The sequence below is a fragment of the Columba livia genome, chromosome 1 (assembly GCF_036013475.1).
Source record: "Columba livia isolate bColLiv1 breed racing homer chromosome 1, bColLiv1.pat.W.v2, whole genome shotgun sequence".
In the NCBI taxonomy this organism is placed as follows: Eukaryota; Metazoa; Chordata; class Aves; order Columbiformes; family Columbidae; genus Columba; species Columba livia.
Window position 1 is genome coordinate 137,621,767 of NC_088602.1, and position 12,615 is coordinate 137,634,381.

The 12,615-nt window shown below is 39.3% G+C and overlaps 1 protein-coding gene across 3 annotated transcripts in view; it reads left to right on the plus strand.

Annotated features, from left to right (window-relative positions):
- The window catches only part of MPPED1 (metallophosphoesterase domain containing 1), a 68,630-nt gene that overhangs the window by 44,926 nt on the left and 11,089 nt on the right, over window positions 1–12,615 (plus strand). For all 3 annotated transcript variants that reach the window (XM_065032669.1, XM_065032677.1, XM_065032688.1), the window contains exon 5: window positions 9,076–9,191. In XM_065032669.1, the coding sequence (XP_064888741.1) occupies window positions 9,076–9,191 (116 nt within the window). The remainder of the gene's footprint in view (window positions 1–9,075; window positions 9,192–12,615) is intronic.

The following is a 12,615-nucleotide window of genomic DNA, read 5'->3' on the forward strand; positions in this document are numbered from 1 at the left end:
ATTTGGTTACTTAGCAGAAATAATTAAATCTTCTGATCCAGTAAACTAGCTCACTTTGGATTCAGCTGGTTTTTAATTTAATACCTATAGAAGAGGAGACCTGTAATCTCACTACAGGGAATTGGCTTCACTTTCCTGCAGTTCATAAACCACAAGAGTGAAATTGCAATCCCCCACAGCAGTTTTCTCTTTATTTTTCACATTTGCCGAAAGTTTAATTTTATGAGACAGAGCTGATTTTAAAGTTTAAAGTGCTTTTTTGTGTTGTTGTTGGTTTTGCACTTTTTCCCCCCATTTTTTCTTGAACAAAAGGACTACCAGTTCTATCTGTAGTCTCAGCAGCAATTTCAGGATGTTTCAAAGATGCAAACACAGTTGGGTATTGCGATGAGCCCTTTGGCGATATTCCAAGAGAAACACAAACAGATAACTAGTTTGGAGCGGAATCTACATGGAGTTGATTCTCAGCTGTAGTAAACTGGCAGAGCTCCACCGGCTTTTGAGCCATTTACACCTGGTGAAAATCAGCCCCCTTACTTCACAGTAGCTTCTATGTGTGCATTTTCTCTAGGTTTCTACGTGGTACATGTGTTACTACATCAAGAAGTAACTGGTGACTTGACACTGTGCTCAACGTGAAGAACTGTAAATAGAGCCGCAGTCACAGGAACTAATTGCAGCACAGTTCTCTGAGTTCTTTCTCTTTTCCCTGACCAGATTTTAAGGGGAAAAGTAATTTACCACTTGTTGTGAAGCTGTTTAACATCATAACGCTTCCTTTGGATTCGTAGTTTGTAAATTAATTTTGTTTAATAAACTAGCATTGTTTAATATGAATTAATATGAGGATTTTCTTCCCCAGTAAGGTATTAGAATACATTGGAAGCAATATTAAAACAGAGGGCTGCAGCTGTGTGTGTCAGGTATTTCTAATTACATAATTTACGTCAGATAAGTATATGGTTTTTTTAAGGTTATCTCAGAATGCCTCGCTAGCTGAATGAGCATCCAGGTGTTAAGGCTGTACGTTTTTGATGTAGAAAGTTACATTGCAGCAGTTGGTTTCCACCACTGTACTGTAGGGTGAATTTAGGACTGTAGGAAAACATAAATTTGGAATTTAGGATTGCTTAGATTTCGTGCACTTCAGGTGAAAACATGGTGTATGAAGTATCAGTATTTGCTTTTTTCAAACAAGAAGTTCATCTGTTGCTAAATTGAAAATGTTAAAAATAATAGACTTCATGCATATATGCACATGTGCTAGATTAATTTATTAGTTTTGGAAGCACTTTCATGCTTGTTTAACTCAAAATGGCTTTGAATTTTCTAAGGAAAAGAAGGTAAAAAAAAAAACAAAAAGGAAGGAAAAACAGAAAAGAACTGGCAGACAGTTAGTCCATATGGTCTAATTACTCCTGGTGTTTTGAGGAAAGAATGTAAACCTGGTGAGTTACTAAACTGAGAAGTGGCTACCGTGAGGGCCTTTTTTATCGATGCTCAGTGCACCTATTACACATCCTATGTGTTTTAGTCATGTTTCATCTAGGATAGCGCCTCCAGGAGCTGCATCATTAGAAAAACCCACAAGTATAGGATCTGTATTTGAAGGGATATTCCAGCTCTACAGTTAGCAAACTTCTGCAGAGTCCGAGAGGACTGCAGCAAACACTAACTGGCTGGCTGGGTGTAAGAACATTGTTTTTCTTCAGTTGTTGGGTCATTTGATACTGAAAAACAATAAAGATGCTACGCGTCGATGGGCCTCAAATTATTTTTCCTTACTGATTGGTCCATTCACGGCAAGTTTTACATTTAAAATGAGATGCTGACTCTACTGTGGACAGAGAGGCTGTTAACTCCTCCTCTCTCTTAACCCTTCTTCTTTCTGTGACTGTCAGCTGTCAGTGTGTGAAGTACAGTCTGCACAACCTGGCTGTACTTATATTTTTACATATTGATAGTCTGAGAGACTGAGAGGACAGACTCCGAGACATCAGCAACTCAAGACCTTAGCCTTGCTTTAAATGTGTAAGACCGTACTGAAGGTCTGTACAGTTCTGTACTCTCAGCATTGGATCTCTTGGCTAACTATTCCAAATCAGCTTTTACCTTTTGTTGTTGTTGGGTTTATTTTATTATTTTTTAAAAATATCAGACGGGATATTATCATTTGGCTCCCAGCAGAATTTGCATTTGGTGTTGTCATGTTTTAAATTCAGTCTTTCATTATTTTTTCTCCTTACCTGTTATCTTCTGTTTTCTTATTGTGAAGACAAAGTAGATTTCATTGTATTTTCCTTTGTTTTATAACAGATTAATGTTCAGAAATGATCAGTTCCTATTAGTCACAGCTCATTCTTTTTTTTCCAGTCAGAGACGTATGAAATCCTTTACTAAACAAAAGATGAATGATTTCATGTATAACTCAAATTGCAAAAGAAATAATTACTGACAAAGGGCCATGTTCTGATTTTTACCCTCCTTTCCTTTCAAAACAATAATTTAATTTGATTCAGGGTTTCAAGAATGACAACCTTGGATGCAAAGCAAGTAAGACAAAAAACCAAAAACACAGGAGAACTTTCCCAAGGAAGAAACATGGTTGTGGCCAGCAGACTGAGGGAGGGTCTGAGTTCAGTTTGCTTCTCAGTACAGCCCCCCAGTAACGCTGTGCAAACCATCTCCTGTCTTAGCTCCTACATTCCCCTCCCTTCTGCTTTCTCCTTTCCCCCTGCTGAGCTGTACTTTGTGGCCATGTGTTCCAGGGGATAATCTAATATGAGATTATCCATCATTTGCATTTATTAGTTTTAAGCATAAGGTCTTAGCTTTCATTAAAAAAAGCCCCGGTTACAGTATTATGAATGAGTGAAACTAAGTATTTTTTTTGAGGAATTTAATTGTTTTTGTACACTCCTTTTGTACCTCTTCTCTAAAATCGTGCTACCCTTGTCTCTCACATGGAAGTTGATCATTATATGTCTCCTAAAACTCCTTGAAACTTCTGAAACCTATATTTCTATAAATCTCAGTTTCACTGTTAAAATGCTCAGATACCAAGATATTGAACGGTATTTGAAAGCCCATAAACAGTGTCCAGCAAGTCCTTCTTCGCACTAATGGTCTAGAAAAATGAGTGTTATTTCACAAATACTTCAGATGCAGAAACAGCCAATATCACTGCCCCCCCCCCTGCAAAAAAAAGCGAACTTCTATTAATCCTTACTTGGAGGGAAATTTGAGTAAAAAGCAGTAGAAGGACTCAGTGAACTGGACAGTTATGTAGTGAGGAAAGGCTAAAAAGGTAATTACAGACATTGGGTAAATTAAAGTAACGTAAAAATATGAACACCTGAAGGATGTGAACACCAGGCAGAAATGCAGTGTATATAGTACTGTGTACCTGTGTTCACAGGTCTATAGCTAGTTATAATAGTAAGATTAAATCAAGACCAGGAAAAATTAGACTTCAGTCTCCAACAGTGAGATTTCTTAGGCTGGTAATCAGGATGTGTTGGAATTTTACCTGAGATCGCCACTGCCGAATCGAACTACATTTCGGTGCTCCATGACATGTCACTTTAACCAGTGTGACTTTCAGTGCGCATAGTCCAGTCTTCTAAACTTTCAATATATGTGTCTCTACAATTGTCAGGAAGGGGAACAGAAATGAGAAGACTGATTTGGTCTGTTGTTTTCCCGCTGAGTTTCTTTACAGGCACTGGCCAATATCTGGTTGTTTTCCTATCTGAGAAAAACGCCAACTGCTGCGGAGGAAACACTGGAGCAAGTTACATGTGTTTGTGAACCTTTTAAGTGTGTTTTGTAAGCAAAGGAATTCTAGGGAGACAACCTGTCTTTGAGCTGCAGAAAAGATTTCTGCAGGAAACTACAGAAACGAGTTGTGCTTTCATTTTGCATTTTTTGCTATTAAGGTGTTTGCAAGATGCTGCCCACCAATCCCTTTGATATGCTAAGGGCCATTCAGTCAGTTACCACCTATTGCTCTCCACGGGTATTGGCCTATGCCAGGGACTTCTCCCTTGAAGTCAAAGAGAGTAAGTGCCTGCTGGTGGCAGGATTTGTTGTATTCAACTGGACAACCTGGAGGCAGCTGCTGCAGTAAATCTTGCAGTCCCAAAGTTCTTCTGGTAGCTGACACCCAGCAAGCACTGCAAGCTGAGCCGTGCTGGGAATTCTGCTTTGAGGGGCTGATGGCTGCTTGCTGCCTTCATTTGTAGCTGATGACCAAGTACCCTGGGGGGTCCTCCTGAGCTGGTAAGTGTACGGAGAGGAAGGAATCCATTCTTGAAGTTAAGATGTTTAAATTGAATCAAGGTAACGGAGAATCAGATTTCACTCTCTTACTGCTTGTAATAGAAAAATCCATGCACATAGATAGGTTTCCCTGGTCAAGTATCCTTTTTTGTGTCCCCTTTTTGTGCATCTTCTGAGCAGACTGAGATGGGTACCAGTGGCTTGAAAATTGGAAGCCTTCAATTTTCACGTAAATTACAGGTCAAATCTGTGTAGTGCATCACCACCCTTTACAGTAAATCACATCCAAAACTAAGTTATGTCACATTTAAATGACAAAAGAATTATTGGTCTGCATGGTAGCTCTTTCCAGGAGTGGCTGAATAAAAGAAGAAAAACTAATAAATAATTAAGGAGTTAATATGTTTGACCGCTTCTTTTTTTTATGACTTTTTCTGTTATAATTGTAACAGAAATGCTCCTTTCAAAGACAACTAAGGCACTAATGGTAGCTAAGAAGGTCATTCCTGTGAGGTTAAACTGGTTTAATTAGAATTTATGAGAAGGTTACTATAAGAGTGTAGAAAGATGTTAAGGGGTTAACCTATAAGAGATTACATTGTAGTCAGTGTTCTGTTAAAGTTTGAATTAATTTTTCCCATGGGTTTTTCACATTCTAATTTTCAACTAAATGAGACATCTGTTTCAGAAAAGGAAAATTTGCTATCGTTGTCATAGCAACTATCATTCTGTAAGAAAATTATTCCAATGGTTACTTTAGAACAGAAAGACAGAAATTCAGTACATAAAGCAACATCCGATTGCTAGCACAAATTCTGATAGTTCAGCCCTTTTTGTATGGTAGATTATTTGACCTGCAAAACTTGTTCATATGTTTTTAACATAAGGTTAATTGTGCTGTAAACAAATTCACTTCCAGTGTATTTTCCCCCTAGAGTCTTGTATGTAGACAATCGTTATACTTACCATAATAATAATGCCATTGAATTCCAGTAGTATGTGGAAAGACTCAAACTGTTCACTTTGAGAACATAAGACGGAAATCAAAGTACATTTCGACACATGAGCGCTTCACCTCAGAGGTGAAATACACTCGTGTTGTATGTCTTTAATTGCCAAATATGTTTTTCTTGGATTTTTTTTTGAGAACAGTGGACTTTTCTCTTCTGGAACATACATGACAGCATTTTCTTGGTAAAATGTAAAGTAGTATTGAAAAAAAATATATTAAAAAATGATGCTTTTCCTGAGCAAGCAGTAACTGGGGATCCAGAAATTTGGGGTGTGATACAAACACTTTAACTTTCCTTTCAGGTTCCATCCTAAATGGAAATTTTAGAGAAAGTTGTCTTTGCATGATATCCAGGTCACAGAATCATCAGTGGGTATTAGAGAAGATTTTTTTTCCCCTACTCAGAAACTTTGATGGCTGTTTTGCAATAAATTTTCAGAAGAGACGTGGGGATTTGTAAAATCCATGTGTGCATATAAAGATGGTTTTGCTTTGGGGGTGGGGGCACTGAAGTGTGTGATTTGTCTTTCTTCTCTCAGCTGTAAAACACACCAACATCCTCTGCTGAATCCTTTCTTGGACTTCAGATTATTTTTTCTTTTTCTTTTTTTTTTTTTTTACCAGAAATATTCCAGACATTTCTTTCAATCTCGGGATTGTCACAAAAGACAGCATAATGGCAAATCACACAAGTTGTAACATCTCCCCTTCACAAAAGAACAGCTCCAGCATGCATAACTTACCAGCCCCGCATGCAGGCGGCTCCGCGCTGCCGTCACCACAAAAGGAGGGAGGGAAGGAGGGACGGGGGAAAGTGCTGCTTGTCTTAATAACCACATCATGCCTATTCATAAGGGTAAACGGGATTTTTAAAAAGTGGCCGTGTACAGGCTAGCCCTGGCAGAGGCTCTCACAGCTGCCTGCGCCATTGGATTTCAGCAGGATTACACTGACTTCTGGCGAGACCTGTGACAGTCATGATTATTTTTCTTTATAAATGTTTCATTGTGGCATTAAAATAATTATTCTGTAGGTTTTTAACCTTTCCTTCTTGGGCAAATATTGATCTTTCCCCTCGGTTTCTTTCTTGGGGCTATTGTGCTGCATCTGGCAGACGTGCGGGGCGCAGGACGGCACCTCGCCCAGCTTCCCACTGGGGACCTGGGGACAATCCTGTCCGTGCCCAGCAGCAACGGGGCGAAGGATGGGAGGGAGCGGGGGCTTGTATTCACTGAATCTGTCAGAGACTTTAAAAGCATGATTTACTCTGCTGACACTTTGTTTGTCTCCTATTTGCCCTTGCAAATATTTTCTCTCACTGAGATTTTGCTCCCAGAAAGCTTGCTCTGGGCCTAAAGACAGTTTGCCAAATGGTTGAGTATTTTCATCTTGGTGAAGAAACATACTCGGCATGTACAGTGTGAAACACAATCCCAAGACATGAATGAATGGGCAGTTTAGAAAAAATCTAACATCTGTATATTTTTACAAAGCCTCTCTTTTCTGTAATATCTGAGCACGTCGCAGACTTGGGTTTATTTATTTTCAGGGTTCTCCTGTGAGGTAAAAATACTCCCATTCTGTCAGTGGTGAGCTGAATGTAAAGTCAGGGTGATCAAGCCCCCCAGATTGGGGTTTGGTTCTGTGTGACAGTGTTACACGGTAATGTCACGGGTAGCTCACTGCAGAATAAGCCAGTAACTAAAATCATAGAATTGTTTAGGTTGGAAAAGATCATTGAGATCATCAAGTCCAACCACAAACCTAACACTGCCAGTCCACCACTAAACCATGTCCCTAAGAACATCATTTATACGTCTTTTAAACACTTCCAGGGATGGTGACTTGTTCCAATGGCTGACAACCCTTTCAGTGAAGAGATTAATCCTAATATCCAGTGTAAACCTGCCCTGGTGCAACCTGAGGCCATTTCCTCTTGTCCTATCACTTGCTACTTGGGAGAAGAGACCAACACCCTCCACACTACAACCTACTTTCAGGGAGTTGTAGACAGCAATGAGGTCTCCCCTAAGCCTCCTACCTGGACCATGAATTACCACCCCAGCAGTAGGAAGATAAGAAAACATGTGCATGTGAGTCAGGTGCTGTTCTTCCGATGAGAAAAGCTGCTAGGAGTTGAACAGGTAACCAGAAAAGTGTGATTTCATGTCCCTGACATAGCGATATGCTTTTTTGTGAGCCAGGTGCCTTGGTCTGAGCAACCTGACTTGGAACAAGGCTTCTGCTTCATTGCTACTGCTGTTAGCATCTCTTCTTCATACTCCTTCACCTCACCTTTTTTTTTTTTTCCTGGGACACCTGTTTATCAAGACCCTGGTTATCCAGGGTATGTGATGAAGAGCTGGGAGATGAGCTCTTAGTTGTGGAAACAGAAAGCCTTTCAGTCGTTGTCTAGAATGGTTGAGGCTCTTTTTTGTCTGTGAAAGAAAGGCAGGGAACCTTCCGCAAAGCTCCCTTCTTCCTTTGACCAGAATTTTATTTTCTTCCCTCAGGTAAGCCACATGCCTTTGTATTTTAGCAAGATCTGTGTTTTAAAAGCTGTTTCCAATAGGCATGTGCTTTACAGCATTCCAAAAAGAAAAGTGGAAAATATATCATCATGAAGACGTGCTAATTTCTGAAATGTTAGTCAAGCATCAGTAGTGGAAGAGGATGAATAATAGCTTTATGGGCATTTTCTTTTGTCTTTGGCATACATGATGTAAAGTTGAGTTCGGAGAATTTGTTTGAAAGAATTCTTTCTGTCTCTTGATGCAGTGAGGGAGTGTAAAGCTTTTTTCGACAAAGTAACATCTCAAAGAGAATTCTGGTTGATGTGTATGTATTTATAAACACTAAGGCTGCAATTATCATAAACCTTATTAAATCACAGCAGCCTATTTGTTGTTCTCCAAATATGGACATGGCCAGAAGACGTCAGTCAAAAAATTATAAAAAAATTCCAACCTAAAACTAACCCCTCAGTTTTATGACCTAGAATTAGAGTATAAACAGCAAGACATAATTTACCAGTGTGATGTAATTGCTGTGAAATACAGTTTTTTAATCAATGGGATAGCAAGATCTGGATAAATTGTGTTATAACTGGCGGTGTTACTGTCGCACTGCTCCATTGTGAGCACATTTTAAAAAATGTAAATGCCTGTCTGATAAGAAATCCTGAATATGTAAAGTCTTACCTAAAATCAAGCCCACACACCAGAGGACAGAAGAAAATTGTGTGTGAGAAAAGAAGCAGTATTCTTGTTCTGATGGGATGCTTCCAAGTAGGGAAACAAAGCAGCGTAGATGATGTCCCTGACTTGGGAGCAGGATCTCTCCTTGTGCCAGTGTCTGTCCTTGCCCAGCTGGTCGTAGGCTGAGGGCCAAAGGTGGTGGGAGCCAATGTGAAACATGTATCCACACCCAAGTATCTGAGACAGGTGTTCTTCTAGGTGTCGTGAGAGTCCAGCATGCTAATCCACAGATGGAGATCTTGGTGTCCAGGTCTCATAAGAGTTATTTTTCACCTAGTTAGAGGAGTACCGTGAATATTTTACTGTATGCTGCCTACTGAAAGCGGTAAGGACTGCACTGATTTGCCACACAAGTTAAATAACACTGGATGTATGGAAAGAGGGTTTTGCTGTGCGCACAATAAAGAACATGAATGCTATTTGTGTCTCCAAATTCCATGCTAGTGGAGAGTCAATGTCCATATTTTAATTAGATAACCAGTACATGGAAGTAGCACTGAAGACATTCTCCTCCTCTCTTGGCAGGCAACCTTGGTTTTATGGCTGGGGCTTTAATCTTCCACGAGGCCAAGCACTATTAGAGAAATGGAACCTTATTCCAGATGGAATAGATATTCTTATAACACATGGACCACCTCTCGGTAAGAAAATACTAGTGCTCTTAGCTGTGTATTTCAGATGATTATAGAGTAACTGATGGCTCTCCTTAGAAAAGAGTGCAATCCTGACTTAGAAAAGTTAAAAGTGACATCTATAATGATTTCAGCAGCACCAGGACCTCAGCTCAGGTTATGTTTCATGATGACCTATGGTCAAGGGTAGGAAATTAAATAATGGCTTAAAATAAAGCCTTAACACATAAAGCCTTAGTGAGCTTTATAAATAAGCAAAGTCTAGTTTTCCTGTGCATCTGTCTACTCTGCCACTGGTGAAATTAGTAGATTTAAAGCATGGAGCCTGCTTGAAGAGAAATGAAGAATTGGGATCTTATATTTTTAGCACTGTCTTTCTCTCTCCCTTGCAGTAGCATTCCCCACCAACAAGTACCCAGAGTCTGTATTTGTCCTCATTATGCTGACTTGGTGCATCTTCTGCTTCAAAAACCCAAATGCTGCCATTGTTTGCCTGTTCTTTGGATAGCATGGGTGAATTGCCTGTCTGATATACAATCTGGCAACACTAACAGGCCAACAAGAGATAGTTTCGTATTTGTGTTTTAAAAATATTAATGTAGGTTTTGTAAAACCCAGGAGAGAGATATCTTGTATTCCTAAATAATAGTGAAATTATATAGAAATAATATAGTCACAGAAACTTGTGCAGATTCAGTAAAGGCTTAAGGCTTTTAATGTATTTTTCGGTGTATTTAACATATAGCAAGCTATATTAAGGCAACTGTGTGTTTAACTCTCACCGATTTAATAAATGGACACAAACATGAAGCATGTGCTTAAGTGTTCTGCTGAGTCTTACTGTGGAGGAGTCCTTTGTGTGAAATGAAGGCAGTTGGTTTCTTTAAACCTTTAGATTAGTCAGTTTCCTGAAGGTAAAACCCTCTTGTCTTCCACCCTTTCTTCTCTTTCAGAGCTTGGAGGAGAAAGTATCTAAAGGGTTTGTGTTTTGTTGTTTTCTTTAGAAAGACATGTTTGCATTCCACTGCTCACTAATCCTGATGGAAAGGGCTTCTTTGTGAGCGGTTTCTCACAGTAAGGGCATGTGTTTTGATACTTCACCTCAGTGGAGTCTCATGCCATGCCATAGGCTGTTTCTAACATGGACCTGTGTTGTAAAAGTGCATGGCAGGAATTGTTTAGACCTTGAGATACTGGCTCCAAACAGTTGGTACTGGAGATTAATCCTCGTTAGGATCCAAGACATGTTGCTGGGTCTTTGATATAGTTTTATTTATAAGGCATATTTAAAACCTTTTCAGAAGCTTTTTCGGCACTTTTAAAGCCATTTTTAAAACCAGCTCATCAGTGGTAAAGAAGTCCAACCTTTGCCTGATCTACAGAACATCCCTGTATCTAGCACTTGAAATCCCGTGTTGGGAAGGGGAGAGAGTGGTTGGCACCACCCATTGTCAGCCACCTTGCTAATTTAGCCACCAGGCCTCTCCAGGCAACCTCTGGAACCAGCAGAGGGAGGAGAACCTCTGAGGAGCACTGCAGAGCTGGCACTCAACAGACATGCTTTAATAATAAGTTTAATATTAAATTTAAAAATTGACAAGTAATTTAATAATAGTAGTAATTCTGAGGAAGAGCTGTCCCTCTCCACTGACTGTAAGGGGATAATGTGAATTCCCCCCATGTCTGTATCTCAGTATTTGTTCAATTATTTTTTAAAAAAATTTCTTAAGCTTCAACCATCCTCCAAGGATTTTCTTTTCTAAAGTTCCCGTTTCTTTGTCTTTTTGTTATTGATGCATTAATAGGTGGCTCAGGCACAGAACCCTCTCCCTGAGGGCATCAGCTGTTGGTCCCCCTGACACCCATGGCAACAAATACGTGATGCTTCAAAAGAAATTAGCACTCTGCCTAACTTAGAGAACCTCCTTATTGTGTAGCTCTGTCCACAGACGTTTCAGGAGAAAGGATCCTCCTGACCCGCCCAGCCAGTTATTTCAACCAGAAAGCTGATTACTGTCGTTCTGATCTTGGACAGCATAACTAGAGTTGTTCCTAATGATCACAAATAGAAATCAGTGCTCTTGCAAATTCCTCTTTTTTTCTCCAGCATGGCTACTTGAATTCTGTCTATCATCCATTTTCTGTGCTGCTATCTCATTCCCTCACTTCAAAAGAGCGTGCATCCTCCTAAACCAGTTAATACTACATTATTAGAGAGATTTCAAACTGCCTGCATGATTTAGATGCAGAAGCACCATTGATAGTTAATAGACGTGGTGGGTTTAAGTCAGTTAGGCACATAATAAAAATCTGAGGGTTTGTTGTTTTTTTTTTTCCTGTTTTAGAATAGTGCTTTCTGATGAAACCGGGACAGGGACATGCAGGAGGTTCACACAGAAAACAAGGGTTAAAACAGCTATTATTGACCATTTTATTAGTAACTTGTTTAATATTAATAAAGATACTATTTCATAGTTTATGAAATACAGAATTCATGATTATGGGATTAGTGCTAATGCTCATTTCTCTATCAGCATGTTTTTGTTACTTTCATGTATAGTATAACTTCTTAAGTCTTTTATCTCATTCCTAAAGATCTGCATTTATGATTCTTTTATTTCTCTTCAAAAAGTTCACTTTCCTTTGTTTTTAATTTAATTTCACCTTTAAGTCTTCATTTGTCGCTGTCTGCTTGATTGTCTGTGACAAAGATTTATACTTCTCCTGACAGCTGCAGAAACCTGTTTCAAGTAACCAAACATTAAAAAACCCCTAAGATGAGCTCTAATTGTTAGCTAGGTGTAATCAATTATTCTTAGTTTGTGTAGTCAGGTGTACATAATAAGCTGCAAACATATGGGAAAGCTTCAGAAGGGTGATAATGCATGTAAACAAAAACATGTTCAACATAAATAATGCTTAATTTAATGGAGAAGTTAATTTTATGGATTTTTGTTTGTGAAGTTTTTGAAGTGGAAATACTTTTGGCTTTATGTTCACCACAGACATTTTGACAATTAACCGTTTCAGATCATTGTAGTAACAAAACCTACGGTTATAGCATGTGTGCTCTGAAAAAAGCACGGCTGGATTCCAGAGGAGTTGCTGGCCTCACTTTGACATCTTAAATGCTAATTATTTCCTACAGTGAGTTTTGACCTGCCTCGGATACCAGGAGTGACTGGTAAAATTGGTTACCAGGGCTGGGCGTTGCTCTGCTCTGTCTGTAATTCAGTGGGGCTTTCTCTTTGCACATCCCTCCGGCAGCGTCTTCAGAGGCGTCTGAATGAATTGGGAGTCTGTGGCCATTATCAGAACTCCCTTTTGACACTTAGGATGTTGCAGTCCCAATTCATTTCTGAAAACTGGACTTTGCTCTCTGAGTCACTATGATGCAAGGGCAAATTTTTACCATTTTTGTAAAACCGCACAA